The sequence below is a fragment of the Melospiza georgiana genome, chromosome 29 (assembly GCF_028018845.1).
Source record: "Melospiza georgiana isolate bMelGeo1 chromosome 29, bMelGeo1.pri, whole genome shotgun sequence".
NCBI classification, from domain to species: Eukaryota; Metazoa; Chordata; class Aves; order Passeriformes; family Passerellidae; genus Melospiza; species Melospiza georgiana.
The window spans coordinates 244,704-269,365 of NC_080458.1; the positions used below are offsets into that span (position 1 = coordinate 244,704).

General features: G+C 46.0%; 1 protein-coding gene across 5 annotated transcripts; it reads right to left on the minus strand.

Annotated features, from left to right (window-relative positions):
- Positions 1–1,055: 1,055 nt before the first annotated feature.
- LOC131094570 (UPF0598 protein C8orf82 homolog) lies at positions 1,056–24,305 on the minus strand. Of its 5 annotated transcripts, XM_058042228.1 has the most exons (8): positions 24,180–24,305; positions 23,105–23,153; positions 7,476–7,524; positions 5,811–5,928; positions 5,018–5,117; positions 4,518–4,618; positions 4,266–4,291; positions 3,024–3,106 (listed from the first exon to the last, which is right to left on the minus strand). In XM_058042228.1, exons 1-6 carry the CDS (start codon positions 24,294–24,296, stop codon positions 4,557–4,559), a joined length of 495 nt encoding a protein of 164 aa, XP_057898211.1. In that variant the 5' UTR covers positions 24,297–24,305; the 3' UTR covers positions 3,024–3,106; positions 4,266–4,291; positions 4,518–4,556. The 5 variants fall into 5 exon arrangements, with proteins under 5 accessions (XP_057898212.1, XP_057898209.1, XP_057898211.1 ...); XM_058042227.1 differs by having other exon boundaries at positions 4,266–4,618; XM_058042229.1 differs by lacking the exons at positions 4,266–4,291; positions 4,518–4,618 and having other exon boundaries at positions 1,056–3,106; positions 5,811–5,916.
- Between the last annotated feature and the right edge of the window lie 357 nt (positions 24,306–24,662).

Sequence of the window (24,662 nt, forward strand, 5' to 3'; positions counted from 1 at the left end):
TTTTCAGCTAACCCCTTGACTCACCTCAGGCACATCCTCGACTGCCTCTCTCCCAGCAGCTCAGAGCTGCATTGCACAGCCCTTGCTTTGCGCCAGAGAGCACAAAGCAGGCTGGCCTGGTGGGCCTGAATATTTCTGCCAAACACTCTGCATCTCACACCTTTGCTCTGGCTCAGTGCAGAACTGCAGGATTGCAGGTGCTTCCTCCCAGAGCTGCGTGAGGCGCTGGCTCCTGCAGATGGGCCCTGCCAAGCTGTCCCTACCTAACGCTGGCCTCGCTTCCCTGGCACAAGTGCCGGGCCTGAAGGAGCTGCCCTGTGCTCCAGCCTGCCGAGCAGCCCGGCTCCCTGCCCCGGTGCCCAGAGTGCTGCACACACTGCTGACCTTTGCCAGGAGTTGCAGGGCAGCTGGCAGAAGAGGAGGAATCCTCAGCCAGCCCAGCAGCCCTCGGCTGCCCTTGGCCTTTCCCTGCTCCTGGGCACACTCCAGATGGCCAATGCCTCCAGGCCGGGCTGTGCCCAGCACGGCTGCACTTCCCCTCGGCAGCAGCCAGCTGCCATCTGGGCTCTGAGAGCGGAGGATTCATCCGCTCCCAGCAAGAGGCACCCAGGGCCTGGCTGCTGCCTCTTACAGCTCCAAGGGCCTCCTTCCAGCCTGCCTCTGCCGGGGCTCAGGCTGCTCCGGCCTCTGCCAGGGCTCTGCTGGGGCTCAAGCCCGGGCAAGGCCGGGCCCGCTCTCACCTCACAGATGCTGACAGCTCTGCACCACAGGAGACCTTCCCAAGCACCCTCTCTGATCTTTCTGCTTTCTCACTTGAGCAAGGCTCTCCTCCAGCCAAAGAGATTATTGCATTTAGGGATACAAATCCAAGTGGCAGGAACCCCATTGCTCTCCAGTCACAGCTGAAGGCCTGCATCTGCACAAGATGTTTGGGCTGCCTCATTCTTCCTTTGGTTTTGCCTTCAAATGCCATTGCCCTTTCTGCCTCATCTAGAAATACAGCTGTGCCATAACCAGCCAGTGGGTCATATTCCAAAGACAGTGTGGTCTGGAGAGGATGAATGAAGAAGAGCCCTCCTCACTTATGAAACCATACAAAAGAAGCCATATGTGTGACTTAGCACCAATAAAAAACAACTGATAATTCAGAAGGAAATGTTGAATTTTCTGAAGGGGTCAGAAGGAGGAGAATCTTCCAAATGAGTTGATGTTTCAGAAACTTTAATTAATTACAACCCTAATCTATAATCCTATGCTACAAATCTCTTCAACAACCCTACTCTACAATCCTACTCTAAATTGGTAACAGAGATAACATCTTGACTTGATTGTTACGTTCTCATCTCCTAGGGTTAGGGTTAGGGTTTGGCTTAGGCTTAGGTTTAGGCTTAGGCTTAGGGTTGGGGTTAAGGTAAGGGCTAGGGATAGGGTAAGGATTAGGGATAGGGATAGGGTTAGGGTTTGGGTTTGGGTTAACATTTAAGGTTAGGGTTAGGGTTTAGGGTTAGGGTTTAGGGTTAGGGCTATTCTTCTTCTTCACTGAATTGATGAGTTGTGCCAGGATGAATGCTGGCTTGGCTGAAGTTACAAATAGATGCTGTCCACCGGAAAAAAAAATACAATAAAGAACAGTGAACCATTACTTTCCAAGTTCAGTGCTTCAGAGACTCAATCAGGATACATCAAGTTCCTAGCAAGACCCAGAAAGAAGAGCAATGGGACCATCTGCTCCCCAGTCATCCCCAATGAGCAAGACCTTGCCATCACGGGCAAATGTGGCCCAGAATCCCACTTATCTGTTTATTGTGATGTCTTCATCACGCTGGGATTTTTGCCCTGCCAGTGCTCTAGAAATGGTGCTTTCTGTCCCTGGGTTTTCTTCCTTTCAGGAAACTCCAAGGGCTCACATAGGTCCCTGCCTTTCAAAGACAGGCACTGTGCTAATTCCCACAGGGACAGAAAGCAGTGTCTACCTTTCCATGCCCATGTCCTCGTGTGCTGGATGGCACCTTCCTTCCCAGCAGGGCCAGCCCAGTGGCACTGGGTCCTGCAGTTCCTCTCTGCCACACAATCTGGCAGTAACCCTGGCGCAGTTCCCATCTGCTTGAGCGTGCCAGGCAGCAGATGGGGCTGGGACAAGTCCCTCCCAGCTGTCCCTGTTTGCGTGGCAGAAACCTCTAAGGGTGGGCGGGGGGGCACAAACCAGGGCCCCTCAGAGGCTCACAGTGAGCCCCCCACAGCCCCTCCTGCCCACAGCCAAATCTCTGACTGCTCAGATGGGACTGGCTTCCTTGGGTTCCTCCACCACCATTTCATGTCTCTGTACCCTGCATTGCTCTACTTCAATTCTTTTGCCATTAGATAAAACTGAACACCCCACCAAATCACAAAAGAGGGCAACAGAAACACTCAGAGGACAGAGCACCTCTCCTCTCAGGAAATGAGGAGAGAGGTGGAGTTTTTCAGTTTTGTGAAGAACAGGCCCTAGCGAGACTTTATTGCCACTTTCCAAGACTTCAGAGTGGCTTTGAAGAAAGTGGAAGACATCTTTTTTAACAGGGCCAGTTACAATAGGATATGGACAAATATTTTTAAACACAAAGGGCATCTAATCAGAGTAGGTCTAAGGAAGAACTTCTTTACTTGGAGCATGGTGGAACCCTGGCACAGCTTGCCCCAAGAGCTTGTAGGTGCCCCATCCCTGCAACCACTCTGGCTCCGGTGGCAAAGGGCTCTGAGCAACCTGATCTCTTTAAAGACGTCCCTGCTCATTGCAGGACACGTGAACCAGAGGACCTTTACAGGGCCCTGCCAGCCCAGCCCAGTCTAGGATTCCTCACCGTTTTAATCTGAAGAGCACCAAGAGTGGAGGTGAGGAGGAAGAGGGCTCATCTGATGCCTTGGACTTGAGTGGAGGAGGAGCCCATCCCTCAGAGCCTGTTTCACCTGCACCCCCTTCACATTTTACCTGCAGGAGCTCCTTGGCAGACCAGCACCGCTCCTCATCTCTCTGCAGGCAGCAGCTCAGGAAGTCACGCAGCAAAGCTGAGAGGAGCTTGGGCTGCTGCAGCTTTGGGGTCCCCACTGTGGCTATCAGGTGTTGAGCCTGGAAAAAAAAAACCACGAGGCTCCACCCACTGCTTTCACATCTCTAAGTGCTCTCCCAGATCCCTTTGTTTAACCTCTGCTCTGCAGTGGCAGTTTCTGCCCTGGCAGACACCCAGAGATGACTTTACCAACAAAAACCCCAAACCCCAATGCAGCCACAGCTTTTCCACCATCCCACAGATCTTGCCTTGGCAGTTGATTTCATTGACTGACCTAGTTAGTAGGAACTACATCACCACAAGAACATTTGCTTCTCTGAGGATTCACACCAGCTTGAGAGGCTTTTTGGAAGAGGGACTTTGCTACACAAATTTCAAGGATTAGTACAGGAAAGGCATCTCTGCAGTACTTGTTGGTCCTTTAAGCACAGCTGCCATAGAACAAAACTCATCAAGCTTTTTTTGCTGTTCTTGAAAACAATGGGAATTGGAAGGAAAGAAAGGAAATCCATCAGTTAATCCCCAGGTAATGAAACAAACATTTACAATCTCATCTTCAACACAGACACATTAAGATGCCTGCACAAATGTATTGGGATGAAAATGCCTGCTTGGACACACAGGAGACACCTGCAGCTCTGTCTCTCAGCAGTCTGAAAATTTCAGCTTCCCATTTTTCAAAAGAGAAATTTTCATGGTCAGAAGAAGGAGAGGTGCCATTCCTATGGTAAACCTCTGCTCATTTGGCTACTCAAGTCAATACATTAGTGGTAGACCCATTCCAGAAATTGTCAGAAAACAAACAGGAGGTTTTGGCAGGATCTCCAATACACCAGGCTTCGGCTTGGTGACACAGAGAACGTTCCTTGGGCTAGGAGAGAAACACGGTCACTAAATGCAGTGCAGCAGCACTGCACAAGAAGCAGAAGAGACTCTTTGGCATTTACACCCTCATGCCCAGGTTTCAGGCATGTTTCCCAGTGAGAAGCAACTGCACAGTGGGTTAGGTTCCTCTCTAAAGACCCCAGTTTTAGAAACTTTGTTGGGTTTGGGTTTCATTCCTTTATTTATGGAAAGATAACGGAAGTTCTAAGATGCTTGTTTCCTGTTACTGGGGCCATCTCCACAGACAAAAGAACTGGAACCACTTATAACCCACAGGAAGGTGTTGCCTAAGAATGGAGTTTGTTTGCATGTGATAAGGCTTGAGTTACCCACCGATGCAACCAAAACTAGAGCAGATGCTGATGTGTTGCAGGGATATTGGTGGAAGTAGTTCCAGCAGATGGCAATGGGATTTTGTCCAACGGCACGCAGGACAGGGGACAGGTGAGAAAGACAGTGGGATCAGTGAGTATTTGCTCCTTACCATGCCAGAACTTTTGCTCAAGTAAGGAGGTTCTTGTTCTATCATTTCAATCCCCACAATTCCAAAAAACCATATGTCCACTTTGGGGCCATATGGTTGACCTGTCACCACTTCAGGCGCCATCCACCAAGGAGTCCCGGTTAGCGAGCACTGTCCCGTCTGCTCTGCTCAGGAGTGAGCTGAGTAGAGAGGCCAAAATCAGCTGAGGAGAAAGCAAAATACTGGTTTTATTTGAATTTTGTGCAATTAGGAAAGCAAGCAAAAGAATTTCCCAGTAGAAGTTTGAAAATGTGCTGTTGAATCTCCTGGCATTGGTGACTTAAAAAGTCCCCCCATTTTTTACACTGCCTCCAGCAGTGGCTTTTGTTCTTTGGAAACTTTAGACTTGTAACTCCTTCCCTCTGGAAGGGACACACAGAGCAATGCCACTCTTGACTGCTTGTGGTTCCTTATACCTCTGTGCACGTTGCAACTGTGCCCTCAGCTTGCAGCAGGGGTCCCTGCACTGCCACCAGCACCATTTTTGGGGAGCTGGCAGTCACTCCAAGCAGCTCCACACCCACATCCCTGGAACGCTGCACCTGACCAAGAATATACTGACCCAGCTTGACAGAACCGTCAGTTCTGAGAAGGATGTTGCTGCTCTTCACATCTTGATGGATCACATCGTTTGAATGAAGAAAATCCAGTCCTTGCAGGCACTGAGAGAGAAAACAGAAAGTGGTGGGCAAAAACGAGTGATGTGATTTCAAGAAAGAAACAAAGAATCTAAAAGATTCCCTCTCTGGGGGAATGGGGAATAATGGCAGAACAGTAATGGCCACTGAGAGGAAGAGCTTGCTGCTCTAACACCTGCAGAGCAGGACCTTTCTGAGGAAAGGCATGTCAACTTTTGAAAGAGGAACAGCACCTGCTGTTGTAGGCTGTCCCCTGCCAACCAGCCAGGATGACTCCTGCTGCAGTGCATGTGCTCAGAAGCAAAGAGCATTTTGGCTGTACTCCTATTCTTTTTAGCTGAGGACTGAGAGAAATGGGTCTCTCTCTTTTTTCTTTGCTAATCATTTCAAATCCTGCCACCAGCACCTTTGCTTTTACAGGCAAGGAATGCAGTGAAGACAGACTCCAGGCAAACATTTAGAGAGGCAAGCTGGAGAACAGCAAATACAAATACAAGAGGCAGAGCAAGAATTCAACAGCAGGAGATAAGTGTATTGGCACTGAGTACAGGGAGTGCAGGGGCACTGGCAGGCCTTTCACTTGAGATGCTTTTACTTGCCCATAGCATACCAGCAACACAGAAACAAAGCTTGGCACAGGAAACCACTCCAGCTCTGAGCCCCTGTTTCCCAGACAATCCTGCCCAAGCCCTTGGAAACACAGATGGGATTGCTGACCTCCCGACTGATGGCTGCCATCTCATCTTCAGACAGGCAGGTCTGGCTGATGACATCACTCAGAATGCCTCCATCCATGTACTCCATAAGCAGCAAGAGTTCCTCGCTCAGAAGGTAGCTGAAAGAAGGAAACAAGGGCATGTAGACGAACATGCATGGCTACGTTAAATTTTTGCTTCCAGGTTTCTTATTTCCAGATGCCTTTGTTACAAGGACAGAATCAAAGGAATAGATATTCCCTCTTGGCTGTGCATTATTTGCAATCTGTGCAGTCTCAAAGAGAAAGACACAGCGGTATAAAAGGAGATGTCTTAGATGGGCAGCAAATGAAAAGTCCAGTTTAGAAACAGCCCAGATAAAAAACGTGTCAGGCGTGGTGTTTCTGGAAATAAGCACCTAGTCTTCCTGGCATGCATAGCAATGGCAAAGAGGGGAAACAATCCAAGGGAAATTCACTTTAGGATGGTTCATCAGCACTTAAGAAACTTTAAAAAATCAATCCCAAATAAATGTGGAGGCAGTGAACTTCCAGGCTATTGAGTTAGGAAGTTACAGCAGATTCAGGTTTTGAATAATTTTGGAATAATTATCAAAGTAGGTGTGCCAGAGAAGACTCATGCAGACAAGATGCACTCTCTTCTCATCCATTGGAGATGAGTAGAGAAATATGAATAAATAAAAATTAACAGCTCTACCTTCTGCCACTGACCAAAGTGGGTTTTTAAACTCTCATGTTTGCTGTATGTAAATGCACATTCATGGGATAAGACCATGACCTCTCACCTGTCTAAATAACTCACAACATTGGGACTCCTATACCTCTTCATGATCATTATTTCGTTAAAGGTTAGCTCCTTCCTCCTCACTCCTTGAAGATTTATTTTTTTTATTGCCACCTAAAACGACATTGAAAATCAGTAACTTGAGAGGTTGGCGGCACGAGACTACAAGGCACGTGGAGCGAGTGATTTTTGCAATGACACAGCTGAGATGTGCAAAACTGCCTTGTGATTAGGCACTGCAGTAATTAGGAACTGACATTCCAACAGTCTATTTCTCTGCTCCCTTGGGAGCCAGTTACAGGACACCTGGGGCCACTGTAATTTTGCCTTGTCCACTTGGTAACAGTGATGTCTCAACTATCACCCACAAACCTCTGACCACACTCTCTGCTGCTCTTTCTAGGATTCAGAAGAAGTAATCCATGCCTTAATACTCTGTGGATACATCTTGTGATATGGACAGGGCTTAGGGCTTTCAGGGACACCTTGCAGAACTTTCCCTATGTGCAGTTCCCAAGTGCAGCACTGCAGGTGGCTAAGGAACTACCAGTAACTTTCACATGGATTTGCTGGCAGCCAGAAATGAGAATTCAGGACTCTGAAGCTGTAGCCCCAAAGAGCAGTGAGGTGCTTGAAGGCACCACCTTTGTTTTAGCAATGGAGAGTGAGTGAGTGCATCCTTCTCTGAAAAGAACCGCTGCCCTCCTTGCCTTACTTCTGGCAGCTCAGGAGGACAAAGTCCCAAATGTGTTTTGTGGGCTGGCACCAGTCTTTGCTTCTTGTGCCTTTTCAGCACAGCTCTGCCCAAAGCTCCAGCCACCGCTCACACCATAGGGGAAAGCCCTCGAGTGCAGCAGAGTCTGCAGGTGCTGTTGACATTTACCTCTCCTCCTGTGGCAGTGTCCAGTGCTCTTTAAACATCTCCAAAAGTCCTAGAAACAAAACAGAAGCAGAGAAAGGAGAAGCCATTTAGATCTTGCAGTGAAAGCTAGCCCACACAGGAGATCTCTGCTGGAAGTGTCAAAACCTGCGGGATGCAGGAGGGCTCTGCCAGAAGGCAGATTATGCATTTTCCTCTCAAGTGCATGGGCACTGGGCCTGTTCCTGAAGCACTGGGGTTCAACTTCTGAAGGGAGTTTAGTCTTTCCTCTTAGGTTTCACTTTGTAAAGTGTGGTTCCTATCCTGACCACAGAGTGTTTCCTTCTTCAAACCAGGGGAAATAATTGTTCCTGGGAACTGCTATCTCACAGCTTTGATAGGGTGTAGGTTGCTCTTTCAGGCAAACAAGTATCTTCTTTTTTCATTAGTGTGCCAGTATGATTTTGAGACATACAAAAAATGCTAAAGAAATTAACAGAGCTGTCCCACACTTGAGAGACAAGGAGACCTTCCAGGTCCCGTTCCTTGATGCAGGCAAGACTTTGGTAGCAAGGCATCTCTGACAATGCCTTCTGAGCCCACTCACAAATTCTGAGCAGCATTGAGAGATGGGACAATCTATCCCCAGTGTGTGAACATCTTTGCAGCTGGCCTGACTTCACGCTGGATAGACATTCCACCAGAAAAACACCTGGCCATTAGTTGTGCAGGAGTAACTGCTGTTGGACTCACCCGCTGCCAATATATTTCAGATGGGTGTATTTCATCAGGGGATTTTCAGTGGGGTTCACCATTCTCCCTGAGGAAAACAAAATGCAAGATGCTGACTTTAAAGCAGAGATCCCAGCTTCCAGGAGATACAAAAGGTAGCCCCAGTGCCTGGAGCTCTGAGCCCTTTGTGGTCATCTGGGTAACAACAACCACAACCAGGCAGATAGCTCTGCAGCACAGGTGGCCAGCACAGAGACTGATTTTGTACAGACCTTTGAAGAGTTCTCTTGACAGGAAACAAAGCACGGGGAGATGCATTCCCAGGAGAGAAGAACATCTTCCCCACCTTTCAGCAGTTTGCCAAAGGAATGCCTTCCCATTTGTAAACCAGAGCAGCTCAAGCTATAACTGATCCCGATGGGGCTTTCAGCATCAGTACACTGACCTGTTTATGAGCAGGCTGAGCTCAAAGATGCCCCTCTCCCAGCTAAGGAAGGCTCCAGCCTCTGCAGTCCCTCCAGCCCTCAGGGACAGGGCAGCGACCACAACAAGGCTGGCAAAGCCCAAGCATGAGCACCGACAGGCACTGATGGGAAGAAGCCAGAGCCAGCCTGAGGCCCAGACAAGCTGTTGCCCCCATTCAGGACACAACAGGATGGGCTTTGAGATCAGCCACACCGAGGCGCAGATCAGTGCCCTTTTTGTCCCAACAGGTGATGGTAGATACAGAATCCACTGGGCTCTGGTCTCAGCCCTGTCACAGACTGTCACGGACATTCTTTCATAAACATCCTTTCTTTTTGGAGTTTTCCTCTTCTGGGAAGCTGAGGCCCCAGAAAGAGAATGTAAAGAATAATTATCTGCTGATGTGGAATGCAATAGGTGCACCTGTGATTGGCTCATGTTCCATGTGTACAATTAAGGGCCAATCACAGGACCAAGCTCGGGGACAGATTCACAGAGAGCTCTCTTGTTTTTAGATTCTTATTCTATTCTTAGCTTAGCAGCTTCTGAACTTTTCTCTGTATTCCTTTTAGTATAGTCATGATGTATTATATATCATAAAATAATAAATCCAGCCTTCTGATCATGAGACCAAGATTCTCGTCTATCTCTCTCACCCTGAGGAACCCTTGCAAAGCCATGTAACATTTGGTGGACCCCTCGTGTAAGGACAAATATTAATTTGATAAGACCAGAGGAGCAAATTGCTGCACTGGCTAAAATCCTGTATGTGTAGCATTTGATGGTTGCTTTAGAAGTGACCACAGAAGTGGATTCAAGCCAGGAGCTGAAGAACTGAAGATCCTGATTTGGACAGAGTTCACAGCCAAGGCTGACCATAAGTGAACCTGAAACCCTTCCCGGAAGATGTTTGAAAAGAGCAGCAGAACCGTGGAGCTGGCCAGAGCTTGCTGGACTGTTTCAAAAGGTACTGTTGGCTTTTCCCTTCCTGATGAACCAGCCTTTCGTAGTTTGTGGCTGTTCATATGGGGAATGTCCCCTCTGGACAATGAGGTTCATTTCTCTCCTTCAGAGAAGAACCTTATTGCCCTCTGGCAAAAATGGGATGAAGAGGATGGACTTTTCCTGTCAGAAACAGATCTCTATGAGTTCTTTCAATGGGCAAAGTTTTTTGGATTCTTTACTGATGTGCTATTTGCCTTGGATGTTTTTGTATGGGAGTGCATGGACTCCTTTTTCCGATTCGTTTGGGGTCAGGGGTGCGGATTCCCTCCCGTCTACCCAGCATTTAAGAAAGCTCTTTCCAGTTTTGAAGCGGAGAGCAGCTGTTTTTTCCTGGATTGCTAATTGCACAGGGCAAGTTCCCTTTCCTCCATTCCCAGCGGGAGAAGACCTTTTGAAAGGGGGATGAGATGCTGCTTTCCAGCCCCCCCTGCCCCCCGGCGGGGGGGCGGTGAAACTTCGCCATGAGAAGAAGGTTTTTTTTAACTCTTTCTCCCGAGCGTGCGCAGATGGAGCGGTCTCTTCCCCCCTCTTCTCTCTCTCCAGGGGGATGGGAGTGGGCGGTGCTGCCACAGCCGGCCTCTCGGACCCCGCCCCGCTCAGAGATGGGGGTGGTACCAGTCTCCGAGGCCCCCCCGCCCCTGCCAGCGCTGCGGACACCTCCAAAACCTGCCCCGCTGGCGTGGCCACCTCTCCGGGCGATCCTGCCTCCGCCTCCGCTGGTTTCCCTGCCTGCGCTGATGTTGCTAGGCAACAGCGATTCTCCACCGCAGCCCCTCCCGGCTGTTTCACCGCCACCCCTCCCGGCTGTTTTGCCGCTGTCCATGTGCGTTCCGCCGGCGACTGCATCTCCATGGCTGACCTCAGAGTCAGCGGCAGAAGACAGCGCCGACCCCGCGCCTTGCCTGCCGCCGCTTTCAGAGCCAAGGGACACAGCAGGGTCGTTTCCGGCAGCTGAGCCACTGTTGCTAGGCAACGAAGACGCGTCTGCAGCTTCCGGCTCAGCGGAGGAGGAATCCTCTCCAGCCCCCTTGGCCCCCCAGCCGCTTCCACCGGCCTCCCCGCCGCCTGAAGCCTAGACAGTCCCTGTTCCGGATGGTGCTGAAGGCAGCGCCGAACCCACGGGACCCTCGGAGCAGCCCGCAGCCACTCCTACACCCAGCGTGATTTCCCCCCCGAGTGTTTCGGGTTGTCCCGGGGCTGCCCCTGCAGCCCCTGTGGGGCGAGCTGGGACAGGGGAAGAGGGCATCAGCCACTCCTTCCATGGAACCGGTGTGGCCCAACAGCTGGGGGCCGGGGGGCAGCCCGCCTGCCTGCTTTCAAGATGAGCATTCTCGGCGGGTTGGGGAGTTTTTGGTCAGCTGCTGTCCCTTAGAGGTTGCCATCTCTGCCGTTTCTCTTGCGCCCTAGCGGCGCAGGTGCAGGGGGCAGGTGCGTCCCCAGAGTTCTGCCTTTGGTCCCCAGCCCAGAGGGGGTGGTGCCATGAGGCAGATGGGAGACACACCTGATGCATTTTAATTGCAGAGGGAGAGGGCACAGCTGGAAGAGACCATGGCTTGTTTGCTGTGAGGAACAAACATCTCCAGACCCAAGACGGGATTTCTGGGGAAGGCTTCTGTTTCCCTGCTGCTGGCATGCCTCAGTGGTTTTGGGGAAAGGAAGCGTCTCACCACCCGTGCTGCCTTTGTACTGGCAGCAGGGTGCAGGCCTGTGGGAATGCAGAGGCTGCTTCATGGGTTTGGCCTGGGATGTTGGGCTCAGGAAGTTTCTGGGCCAGGGCCACTGTGTGGCCTCCTGATGTCTCTGGGAGTTGTGGTTTCTCCTACCGGTCCTGGCCCGGCTTTTGTGGGCCATCTTTGGGGTTCATGGTCCGTTAAAGGGCCAGGGCCCCCAGGGCCTTTCTTTCTCTGGCTCTGGCTGCTTTGCTGCTGCTGCTCTTTTCGATAGAAAAAAAAATATTAAAAATTAAATTAAAAAAGATTGAAATAGCTGGCAGCAGCTCTGAAGCATTGAAGCATTGAAGGGCCAGAAAAGGACATTCCACAAATTGTTCAAATTGTTTGAAATTGTTTTATGACCGTCAATGGTTTTTGATAACTATTGATGGGACTTTTTGCAGAAAGCCTGTTTCAGGACCAAAAAGGACTTTCAGGTCTTTCCAAGAGGAACATTTTCAGCCCATGGACTGTTCCTGAAACTCAGCTGCTTGGACTTGAATTTTCTTTGTGTTGTTTTTTGCATTTTCTTAGATTGTAAGATTGTTTTAGTGATTTGTTAGTATTATATGTTATACAGGTGAAGAAATTTCCTGTTCATTCCACATCAGCATTTTTCTTTTTAATTTATATAATTTGGAAAGGTAAGATGTCACGGACATTCTTTCATAAAAATCCTTTCTTTTAGGAGTTTTCCTCTTCTGGGAAGCGGAGGCCTCAGAAGAAAAATGTAAACAATTATTATCTGCTGCTGTGGAATGTAACAGGTGCATCTGTGATTGGTCTTCTGTGAGTGTTTGGATTTGCTGACCACTCACGGGAGAGTTTGTCCTTGCTTTCTGCCTGGACACAGAACTTTGTTATTCATTCCTATTTCTATTCTATTCTTAGCTTAATAGCTTCTGAACTTTTCTCTGTATTCCTTTTAGTATAGTCATAATGTATTATATATCACAAAATAATAAATCCAGCCTTCTGATCATGAGACCAAGATTCTCGTCTGTCTCTCTCACCCTGAGGAACCCTTGCAAAGCCATGTAACACTGTGATCTCATAATTCCACGAGTTTCAAACCTTGAACTTGATGGTCTTGGAGGTTTTCCCCAACCTCAGCTATTCCATAACTCCATGATCCAATCGTTCCCAAATCCCAGGATTTTCAGACGTCAAACTTGATGTTCTTGGAGATCTTTCCCCACATTTCCCCCGTGAATCCCAACCAATCCTCGCCTCTCCCTTTTCCCTCCCTCCAGCGACCTGCAGGCTCCGTTGGAAAGCTTGGAATTGGCCTTCTGCTCCATCGTTCCCGCCGACATCGCCTTCCTCTGCCAAAGAGTCTCTTCAAGGCTCCAGAACTCTGGGATCCCAACATTCCATGATCCCACATTCCACAATTCCATGAATTATGATCCCAGATCCCATGATCCCAGAACTCCATGATCCCATCATTCTGTAATTCCATTAATTTCAGAGCTTGAACTTGATAGTCCTGGAGGTTTTCCCCAATCTCAGCCAATCCATAATTCCCCAATTCCACGACCACACAACTCCATGACCCCATAATCTCATGGATCCATAATTCCATAAGTCCATGATCCCATGATCCTCAGATGTCAAACCTGATGGTGTTGGAGACCTTTCCCAACCTCAGTAATTCCATAATCCCATTATTTGATTCCACAATTCCATGATCCCATAATTCCATGATTCTCCAACTTTGACCTTGATGTTCCTGGAGATCTTTCCCAACCTCAGCCATTCCATAACTCCAAGATACCATCATTCCAAAATCCAAGGATTTTCAGAGGTCAAACTTGGTTTTCTTGGAGCTCTTTCCCAATCTCAGCCATTCCACAATTCCATGGCTCTGTGAACCCATAATTCCATTATTCTCAAACCTTGAACTTGATATTCTTGGAGCTCTTTCCCAATCTCACTCATTCCATAACTCCATGATCCCATAACTCCAAACTCCCAGGATTTTCAGAGTTCAAACTCGATGTTCTTGGAGACCTTTCCCAACTTGAGTCATTCCACAATTCCATGACTCCATGATCCCATAATTTCATGATTTTCAAACCTTGAACTTGATGGGTCTTGGAGGTTTCCCCCAACCTAAGCCATTCCATAACGCCATGATCCCATGATCTTCAGATGTCAAACCTGATGGTGTTGGAGACCTTTCCCAACCTGAGTAACTCCATAATTCCATTATTTGATTCCACAATTCCATGACTCCATGATCCCAGAATTCCATGATTTTCAAACCTTCAATTTGACGGTCTTGGCGATCTTTCCCAACCTGAGTCATTCCACAATTCCATGACCCCATAACTCCAAAATCCCAGGATTTTCAGAGGTCAAACCTGATGTTCTTGGAGCTCTTTCTCAACCTCAGTCATTCCACAGTTCCATGGCTCTGTGATCCCATAATTCCATGATTCTCAAACCTTGGACTTGATGGGTTTGGAGATCTTTCCCAACCTGAGTCATTCCATAACTCCATGATCCCATCACTCCAAAATCCCAGGATTTTCAGAGGTTGAACTTGATGTTCTTGGAGCTCTTTCCCAACCTCAGCCACTCCATAATTCCACAATTTGATTCCAGAATTCCATGACCCCATGGTCCCATAATTCCATGATTCTCAAACCATGACCTTGATGGTCCTGGAGACCTTTCCTGACCTAAGTGATTCCATGATTCCATGACCCCATAACTCCAAACTCCCAGGATTTTCAGAGGTTGAACTCGATGTTCTAGGAGTTCTTTCTCAACCTCACCCATCCCACAATTCCATGGCTCTGTGATCCCCTAATTCCATGATTCTCAAACCTTGAACTTGATGGTCTTGGAGATCTTTCCTGACCTGAGTAATTCCCTGATTCCATGACCCCATTACTCCGAAATCCCAAGATTTTCAGAGGTCACACTCAATGTTCTTGGAGCTCTTTCCCAACTTCAGTCATTCCATAACTCCATGATCCCATCACTCCAAAATCCCAGGATTTTCAGAGGTCAAACTTGATGCTCTTGGAGATCTTTCCCCACATTCTCCCTGTGAATCCCAACCAATCCTCACCTCTCCTTTTTCCCTCCCTCCAGTGACCTGCAGGCTCCATTGGAAAGCTTGGAATTGGTCTTCTGCTCCCTCGTTCCCACCGACCTCCTCTTCCTCTGCCAAAGAGTCTCTCCATGACTCCAGAACTCTGGGATCCCAGCGTCCCATGATCCTACATTCCAGAATTCCATTAATTATGATTCCAGAACTCCATGATTCCACATTCCATAATTTCATGATTTTCAATCCTTGAACTTGATAGTCTTGGAGGTTTTCCCCAACCTCAGGCATTCCATAATTCCATGATTCCATGACCCCGCTACTCCATGAGATCCATAATTCCATAACTCCATGATCCCATCATACCAAAATCCCAGGATTTTCAGAGGTCAAACTCAATGTTCTTGAAGACCTTTCCCAACCTCACCTATCTCACAATCCCACAATCCCATCCTTCCAAAAACACCAGGATTTTTAGAGGTCAGACTTGATGGTCTTGGAGCTCTTTCCCAACCTCACCCATCCCGCAATCCCATGATCCCATCATTCCAAAATCCCAGGATTTTCACAGGTCAAACTCAATGTTTTTGGATATCTTTCCCAACCACAGTCATTCCATAACTCCACTACTTGACTTCACAATTCCATCATTCTCAAACCTTGACCTTGATGGTCTTGGGAGCTCTTTCCCAAGACAGAGATGGATGCAATCCCAGCTCTCATTGCCCACAAATCCCAACCAATCTTCACCTCTCCCTTTTCCCTCCCTCCAGCGACCTCCAGTCTCCGTTGGAAAGCTTGGAATTGGCCTTCTGCTCCCTCGTTCCCACCGACCTCGCCTTCCTCTCCCAAAGCTTCCACGCTCCGGCCTCAAGCGCTTGGACCTGAGCGGCCATGACTTCTCCCAGGGCCTCCTGGAGCCTCTGCGGCTGCTCCTGGAGGAAACCTCAGCCTCACTGCTGCACCTGGATCTCATGGAATGCTGCATGGCCGACTCCCATCTGGATGCGCTGCTGCCGACGCTGCGCCGCTGCTCGCGCCTGTGTTTCCTGGGAGTCCACGGCAATCCCCTGTCCACGGCCATGCTCAAGGATCTGCTCCAGAAAACCTTGGAGCTGCGCGACCTCCACCTGGTCGTCTATGCCTTTCCGTGGATTGCTGCAAGCCGGAGCCGCCGCTGCCGGAATCCGCCTGGAATTTTGAGGAACCGGTGGACGAGGAACTTTTGGCGGCAGCCGACGTTGAGTTTTGCCGAATGTTGGCGAATTCCAGGAGTGACCTCGTATGGACTTCCAACCCCTACAGCCACGGAAGCTTGGACTTCTTCTCCTTGTGATTTGGGAAAAGCTTGGAGCCTCCATGGTGGAAAAGCTCCAACACCTTAATTCCAAATTCTTCATCCCAAAATCCAAATCCTTCATCCCAAAATCCAAATCCTTCATCCCAAAATTCCGCCTCATCCCATTTTTTTTCCTTTATTTTGGTGCTTTTCTGTCTGGTTTTTATATTTTTTCACCCCATCCTGGTGTTTTGTGTTTTATTTTAGGGTTTTCCCCCTCATTCCGATGTTTTTCCATCCAATTTTGGTGTTTTCCCACCCCAATCCCAAAGTTTTTAATTCGTATGGGACATTATTTAAGTATGAAATAAATATTAATTAATTATTTAGCAGAAATTGGTTATTAATTAATTAGTTGTCACCACTCAATTTCTATCAACCCCCCCCCAAAATCCCCAAACCCTTCATCCCAAATTCCCAAATCCTTCATCCCAAACTACCAAGTCCTTGATCCAAAGTTCCCAAATCCTTCATCCCAAATCCACAAATCGCCAAATCCCCCAAGTCCTTCATCCCAAATCCTTGATCCAAAGTTCCCAAATCCTTCATCCCAAATCCCTATAATCCTTCATCCCAAATTCCCAAATCCTTGATCCAAAGTTCCCAAATCCTTCATACCAAACCCTTCATCCCAAATCCCCAAACCCTTCTCCCAAACCCTTCACCCCAAATCCTTCATCTCAAATCTCCCATCCTAAATTCCCAAATCCCCCATCCCAAATCCCCCAAACCCTTCATCCCAAATCCCCAAATCCTTGATCCAAAGTTCCCAAATCCTTCAACTCAAATCCACAAATTGCCAAATCCCCTAAACCTTTCCTTCCAAACCCTTCATTCAAAGTTCCTAAATCCTTCATCCCAAATTCTGAAATGCCCCATCCCAAATTCCCGAATCTTTCATCCCAAATCCTTGATCCAAAAATCCCAACTCCTTTACCCCAAATCCCAAATTCCTTAATCTCAAATCCCCCAAATCAAATCCTTCATCCCAAATCCTCCATACCAAATCCCCAAATGCAGAATTTAAAGAAGGAAGGTTTTTTAGGATTTGCTGGGAATTTTAGAGATGAGAAAAAAGAAGAATTGGGCAAGGAGGAAACCCCTCCTGAAATTAATTATTTAAATCAAAAATAGCATTTTTGGGGTTTTTTTCAGTATTTTTTTAGGGTTTTTGGTTTTTGTTTTTTTTTTTTTTTTTTTTTTGTGGTTTTTTTTTTGGTTTTTTTTGGGTTTTTTTGTGTTTTTTTTGGGGTGGGTTTTTTTGGTGTTTTTTGTTGTTGTTTTGGGGGTTTTCCAGTGTTTTTTGGGGTTAGTTTTGGTGGTCTTTTAGCGTGTTTTTGGGGTTTTTCCATGATTTTCATGGAGTTTTTAATTGGGGCTGACTGGGGTTTTTTGGGTGGTTTTCCTGTGGTTATTTGGGGCTTTTTTGAGGTTGTTATGGAGTTTCTTTTGGGGCCTGTCCTGGGAGCGAAATCCTGAGCTCAACTCTTGGGCCAGGGCCCAACGCACTAACCCAACCCCAACGACTCTCAACAGGATTTTTTAGGGTTTTTTGGGGGATTTTTTGGGGCTTTTTGGGGCTTTCTTGGTAGGTTTTGGAATTTTTGTTGTTGTTGTTGTTGTTTTTGGGGGTTTTGTGGTGTTTTTTTTTTTTTTGTGGGTTTTTTTGTGTTAGTTTTCTGGGTTTTTTGGTGGTCTTTTAGGGGTTTTTTTTGGGTTTTCCTGATGGTTTTCATCGAGTTTTTTTGTTGGGGCTGTCTGGGGTTTTATGGGTGGTTTTTCTTAGTTTTTGTAAGGGTGTTTTTGGGGTTTTCCTGTGGTTATTTGGGTTTTTTTTGAGGTTTATATGGAGTTTTATTTGGGGTTTGCTGGGGTTGTTTTTTGGTGGCTTTTTCAGGGTTTTTGGGGTTTTTTTGGTGGTGGTTTTTGGTATTACTTCAGTGTTTTGGTGGCTTTTTCAGTAGTTTTCCAGCGGGCTTTTTAGGGGTTTTGGTGATTTTTTGAGGGTTTCTTGGGGTTTTTTTGGTGATTTTTGGGGTTGTTTTTGGGGTTTTCCAATGGTTTTTGGGATTAGTTTTGCTGGGGTTGTTGGTGGTCTTTTATTTTTTATTTGGGTTTTCCTGATGATTTTCATGGAGTTTTTTGTTGGGGCTGTCTGGAGTTTTTTGGGTGGTTTTTCTGGGTTTTCCTGTGGTTATTTGGGGTTGTTTTTTGGGGTTTTTATGGAGTTTATTTTGGGGTTTACTGGGGTTTTCTGGGTTGTTTTTTAGTGGCTTTTTTAGGGTTTTGGTGGTGGTTTTTGGTATTTTTTTCAGTGTTGTTTTGGGGTTTTTTTGCGGTTTATTTTTGAGTTTTCCAGTGGGTTTTGGGGGTTTTACTGGGGCTTTCCTGGTGGTTTACGGGGTTTTTTTGGGGTTTTTTGGGGCTTTCTTGGTGCTCTTTTAGGCGTTTTTTTGGTGGTTTTTTGTTGTTGTTTTGGGGGTTCTCCAGTGTTTTTTGGGGTTGTTTGGTAGGCGTTTTGGTGGTCTTTTGGGTTTTTTTGGGTTTTCCTGGTGTTTTCCTGTGGTTATTTGGGGTTTTTTTGAGTTTTTTATGGACTTCTATTTGGGGTTTTCTAGTGGGCTTTTTGGTGGCTTTTTTTAGGGTTTTGGTGGTGGTTTTTGGTATTTTATCAGTGTCCTTTTGGGGTTATTTTAGGAGGGTTTTTTTGAGTTTTCCAGTGGGTTTTTGGGAGGTTTTTTTGGGTTTTTAAAATGATTTTTGTGGTAGTTTTTAGGGTTTTTCCAGTGTCTTTTTGGGTCTTTTTCCAAAGTTTTTTGAGAGTTTTTTGGCAGTTTTCATGGAATTTTTTTGGGGTTTTCTGAGAATTTTAGAGATGACAGAAAAGCAAAATTGGGAAAGGAAATGCTTGCTGAAATTAATTATTTAAATCAAAAATAGAATCTATAATTAATTAATCAGTGAATTTAATGACTGCAGGACCGAGTTTATTCTGATTTTCAGCTATTCACGAGGCAGAAATTGCAGCTCCAACCTCCGATCCCGATTTCTCTGCCCGCAGCATTCACAGGATTTCCCCGGAGACCTGATGCTCCTTCCCCTGCCAAAGCAAATGCCTCGGGGCTGCTGGGGCCCGTCCTGGAAGCAAAACCCCGAGCTCAACTCTTGGGCCAGGGCCCAACGCACCAACCCAACGCCACCGACCCTCTCCAGCGCGGGGGGGTAGAGGCGCCCGTTGCGCGGGCACACGGCCAACATTCCCGGCTGGAAGGGCACCACCAGCTCGGAGCCGCTCCTGCAGTAGGACAGCAGGGAATTGCCACCGGGGCCAGGCAGGATTTGGGTGAAAACCACGGGAAGGTCGGAGCAGCGAAGGAAATTCCGCTCGCGGCCGCAGCGCGACAGGAAGAGGAAGTGCTCCTGGTAACGCCCGCTGCGGTTCTGCTCCAGGTGCCGGAAGAAGGAGAGGAATCCGATGTCTGGGGGAAAAATTCTGCGATCAGTGACAGGGATTTTGGGGGAGTTGTGTAAAGAGGTTTTCTTTGGCGATTTTGTGGAGAATTTGTGGAGATTTTTTGGGGTTTCCTGACGGTTTTCTGGGTTTTATTTGTAGGGTGTTTTCAGTGTTTTTTGGTATTTTTATGGTGGTTTTAGGGTTGTTTTTGGTGTTTTTCCAGTCTTATTTTGGCTTTTCCCAGTGTTTTTTAATAGAGGCTTAGTAGGGTTTTTCGGTCATTTTTTGGACAGTTTATGGGTTCTTTTGGATGGTTTTTCACAATTTTTTTGGGATTTCAGGGAGAATTTTTGGGGTGTTATTGGTGGTTTTTTGGGATCTTTTTGGTAATTTTTCCCTTATTTTTCAGGTTTTTGGGGGGGTTTTGAGGGTTTTCTAGTGTCTTTCTGAGTGTTTTTTGGGGTTTTTCCAGTGGTATTTGGGGTTTCTTTAGGGTTTTTCTGGTGCTACTCTGGAGTCTTTTGCAGGTATTTTTGAGGTTTTTGTGGTGTTTCTAGGGGTTTTTTTGTGTCTTTTTGGTTTTTTTTTTTTGGGGGGGGGGTTTAGTCTAATTTGGGGGTTTTGTGGTGGTTTTTTGGTAGTTTTGTAGGGCTTTTTAGCGAGTTTTTTGCCAATTTTGGGGGTGTTTTGGATGCTTCTTTGTGGTTTTTTTTTGGAGTTTATGTGGAGATTTGTTTGGGGTGTTTTTAATGGTGTTTTGGTGGTTTTAGTGGTCGTTTTGGGGTTTTTTGGGAGTTTTTCCTGTCTTATTTGGGGTTGTTCAAGTGGTCTTTCATAATGATTTAGTAGGCATTTTTGGTGGGTTTTGACAGTTTTTTGGTGGGTTTTGGATGGATTTTTGCCATTTTTGGGGGGTTTTCATTGAGATTTTCTTGGGTTTTATTGGTGGTTTTTCTGGAATTATTTAGGTGATTTTTGAGATTTTTTCCAGGTTTTTTGGGTGATTTTTGGGGATTTTCCTGTGATATTTGTGGGTTTCTTTGGGGTTTTTCTGGTGCCTCTTTGGGGTCTTACAGGGCTTTTTTTTGAGGTTTTACGTGGTGGTTTTTTGGTTTTTCTTTTAGGGTTTTCCTGTGTTATGTGGGGTTTTTCCAGTATTGTTTAATGGTGGTTTAGTAGGGTTTCTTGGGGGATTTTTTGGTGGTTTTTGGCAGATTTTTGGGGTGTTTTAGATGGTTTTCTGCCATTTTTTGGTGGTTTTGTCATGATTTTTGAAGTGTTATTGGTGGGTTTTCTGTATTTTTTTTGTGATTTTTGAGTTGTTTTTTAGGAGTTTTTAAAGGTTTTTCCAATAGTATATTGGGGTTTCTTTGGGGTTTTTCTGTTGCGCTTCTGGAGTGTTTTTGTGGGTTTTTTGAGGTTTTTCTGGTGGTTTTGGGGGTTTTTTTGGGCTTTTTTTTGGTGGGTTTATGTGGTCTTGTTGATGGGTTTTGGTGGCGATTTTTTTGGGCTTTTCTGGTGGATTTTTGGGGTTTTTTCACATTGTTTTGGTGGTTTTGGCGTTTTTTTTTGGTGGTTTTTCTATTGGTTTTGGAAAGTATTTTGGAGGTTTTTGAATTTTTTGGAGGTTTCTGTGAAGTTTTTTTGGGGTCTTTTTTGGTGCTTTCCATGCAATATTTTTTGGTCAGTTTTTGCATTTTTGGGGGGTTTTTAGGTTTTTTCCCAGGTTTTTTGGGTGTTTTTCCATTGGTATTTTGAGATTTCTTTGGAGTTTTCCAGTGTTTTTTTGGGGTCTTTGGCAGTTTTTTTGAAGTTTGTGTGGTGGGTTTTGGGGTTTTTATGGTGTCTTTTTTTTGGGGGGGGGGGGGGTTTGGGTGATTTTTGGTGGTTTTGGGGATTTTTTTTTGGTGGGTGTTTTTGGTTTTGCGGATGGTTTTTAGAGATTTTTAAGAGGTTTTTGTTGAGATCTTTTTGGCTTTTCTGGTGGATTTTAGGAGGTTTTCTGTTGGTTTTTTGGTAAGTTTCGTGGAGTTTTTTTAGGGGTTTCAGGGTGGTTTTTGGTTTTTTTCTGGGGTCTTTTTGGGGTTTTTTGGGGATTTTCAAGTGGTTTATTACGGATTTTTATTGGGGTATTTTGAGTTTTTAAATTGAGTTTATTGAGAGTTTTGGGGTTTTTTGCGGAGGTTTTGGAGTTTTTTTGGTGGGTTTTCCAGAGTTTCTTGGGAGACTTTTTCAGTGGGTTTTTTGGGGTGTTTCTTTGGTAGGTTTTGGTTTCTTTTTTTTTTTTTAGCCTTTCATGACGGGATTTTTCAGTTTTTTTGGAGTTTTTCTGTATCGTTTTGGGAGATTTTTTATGTTTACTTGATGGTTTTTCTGGTTTTCCGGTGGTTTTTTTTGGGGTTTTGTGGTGATTTGTGAGGTGGTTTCCGGGGCCTTTTGGGGTTTTTTTAGGTTTTACTAAGTTTTTATTTCTTGCAGTTTTCTGGTTTTTTTAGGGCATTTCTTGATTTTGATTCAATGTATTTTGGGGGTTTTGTGGTGTTTCTTAGATTTTTGGAGGCTTTTTTGCAGGGTTTTCCAGTGGTTATTTGGGGAGGGGGTGGGGGTTGGTGTTTTTTGTAGTGGGTTTTGGGGTTTTCTGAGGCTTTTTTGGGGTTTTTTGAAGGGTTTTTTTGGTGGGTTTTTTTGGGTTCTTGCGGCGTCTTTTGGAGGGTTTTGTGGTGATTTCTGAGGCCTTTAGGGAATTTTTTAGGTTTTTTTCTGGTAGTTTACTGGTGTTTTTTTGGGGTTTTTCTGGGTTTTTTTTCAGTGTATTGTGGGGTTTTTTGGATTTTTCAGGGACTTTATTGAAGGTTTTTCCAGTGGTTATTTGGGTTTTTATTGGTGATTTTTGTAGTGGGTTTTGAGGGTTTTTTGAGGTGGTTTCTGGGGCCTTTTGGGGTTTTTTTAGGTTTTACTAAGTTTTTATTTCTTGCAGTTTTCTGGTTTTTTTAGGGCATTTCTTGATTTTGATTCAATGTATTTTGGGGGTTTTGTGGTGTTTCTTAGATATTTGGAGGCTTTTTTGCAGGGTTTTCCAGTGGTTATTTGGGGGGGGGGGTGGGGGTTGGTGTTTTTTGTAGTGGGTTTTGGGGTTTTCTGAGGCTTTTTTGGGGTTTTTTGAAGGGTTTTTTTGGTGGGTTTTTTTGGGTCCTTGCGGCGTCTTTTGGAGGGTTTTGTGGTGATTTCCGAGGCCTTTAGGGAATTTTTTAGGTTTTTTTCTGGTAGTTTACTGGTGGTTTTTTTGGGGTTTTTTTCAGTGTATTGTGGGGTTTTTGGGGGTTTTTTGGATTTTTCAGGGACTTTATTGAAGGTTTTTCCAGTGGTTATTTGGGTTTTTATTGGTGATTTTTGTAGTGGGTTTTGGGGGTTTTTTGAGGCTTTTTTTTGAGCGTTTTCCAGTGTTGTTTGTGGGTTTTTTTGGTGGGTTTTTTTGGGGTTTTCTGGTGGTTTTTGTGGATTTTTTTTTTGTTGTTTTTCCGGGGTTTTTTGGAGGTTTTTGTGAAGTTCTTTGGGAATTTTATGGATGAAGGAAAGGAAGAACTGGGAAGGGAAAGAAGAATTGGGAAGGGAAAATGCTTCATAAAAATTAATTTTTTAACTTAAGAAATATTTCTTAATTAACTAATTAGGAAAATAATTAGGGAAATTAATGACTGAGGAAATTATTAATTAATCAGGAAATTATTAATTAATTAAATATTTATATGCAAATTAGGCAGTCCCACCTAAAATTAAGGATTAAATCCTAATGAAGGCTCAAATCTCAATTAGTAACGAATCCAAATAAATATTCAGCTCCAAATTAAAAAGAGATTAAATTAATCAGGTTAATTAGGGCAGTACCTTTGAAGAAGGTGATGAAGTTCTTGACTTTGGTGTCATCCAGGAAAAGCTGCAGAAAAAGCAGGAAAAGGGTGAGTTTTCCCCAAAAAACCTGGAATTTATCTCTGGGATGCATTTGGGATCTGTCCTGGATCCTTTTGGTGGTTTTTTTTAGGGGGATCCAGCTGGGATTTGCCCAGGAAATTTTAGGATTGTTTTGGGATCTGCCCCGAGTCCATGGAAAGGTTTTTTTGGGATTCCTTTGGAATCTGAGCGGGATTTGTGTGGGATCTGGCCAGGATCCAGCTGGGATTTGTTTGGGATTTATTTGCGTTTGATACAGGTTTAATCTGGGTTTAATCTGGGTTTAATCTGGGTTTAACCTGGGTTTAATCCGTGTAATGAGTTAAAACTTTAGGTTTGTTCATCAAAGCTGACAGTTATTCCAGTAAGACTGTTGCCTAATAAATTTCCAGACTTAAAAGGATAAGGAAGGTGAAACCAAAGACAATGGGTTCCACAAACATTTGTTTATCTGCTTAGTACACTGTTGGGTGGTGGGCTTGCTATGATTGATAACACAATATTAGTTTATCCGCTCAGTAAACTTAAGATTCCAGGAACTCAGTAGATTGAGCTTAAAATTCCGGGAATCAGACAAAGGAAAAATACCAACCTTCATCTTCAGACCTCCGGGAGGTGGACTATGACCACCTAGAAACAAAAGAAGAATATGCAGAGTACTACACAACAACCCGGGAGCAGGACTGTGTAAGAACTCCACGAAATATCAGAAGAGTGCGGCAGTGGCGGAGCGGAGACTCCCCTGTCGCCCAGCGCTGATTTGCTTATTGCTTTGCCCGCTGTAATCAATAAATTCTCAATTGATTTTACTTGGCAAGTTGTGGGCTCAATTTATAACAATCCGGAATTATTTTGGGATTTGATCAGGATCCTCCCGGGTTTTCTGTGGGATCCTCCCTGCGATTTTTTCGCGGTCTGTCCAGAATCCAGGCGGGATCCGTTGCCCAGAACCCCCTCCCGACCCCCCAACCCTTATCGATCCCTTATCGATCCCTTACCAATCCCCCCTCACCTGTCCTTGGTGATCTACGTAATAAAAATATTCGCGGATTCCAGGTTCCGGTCGCTGTCCCTGCTGGTACCGGAGCTCCAGGCGCGAGCAGAGCCGCAGCACCGCCTCCACCCTCATCGCAACAGCGAGCGGCGACTCCCGACAGGGCCAGGCCTCCTCCCTGTCGCGACAAGCGACAGCGACGGCCGCACCACCGGCGCCACCCGGAAGTGGCCACTGGGGAACCGCAATTTGTGAGCACCGCGGGTAGTGCGGCGGTGAAAAGGTTCTGGAGGGAAGCGGAAATGGAAGGAGAAGGGCCGGGGGTGTCCCGCAGTTATAGGGACAGTTAATAGTCCCATATAAATCCTATAGAATCCCTTCAGAAACTCCTCAGGGCTTCTCTATAGGGGCTCAAAGCCATAAAAAGGCTCAGCGACCCCATAAAAAACCCTCTATAGGCCCCTATAGCGCTGCGCCCCTTCATAGATGCGCCCCCCGCCC

Bases quoted from the DNA above. Each gene is read 5' to 3' on its own strand.
- LOC131094570 (XM_058042225.1), bottom strand. From the start codon at position 24,296: ATGAGGGTGGAGGCGGTGCTGCGGCTCTGCTCGCGCCTGGAGCTCCGG. The intron at 23,154-24,179 runs GTGAGGGGGGAT...CTTTTTCTGCAG, and splicing joins ACGTAGATCACCAAGGACAG to CTTTTCCTGGATGACACCAA. The intron at 19,245-23,104 runs GTACTGCCCTAA...TTTTTCCCCCAG, and splicing joins CTTCATCACCTTCTTCAAAG to ACATCGGATTCCTCTCCTTC.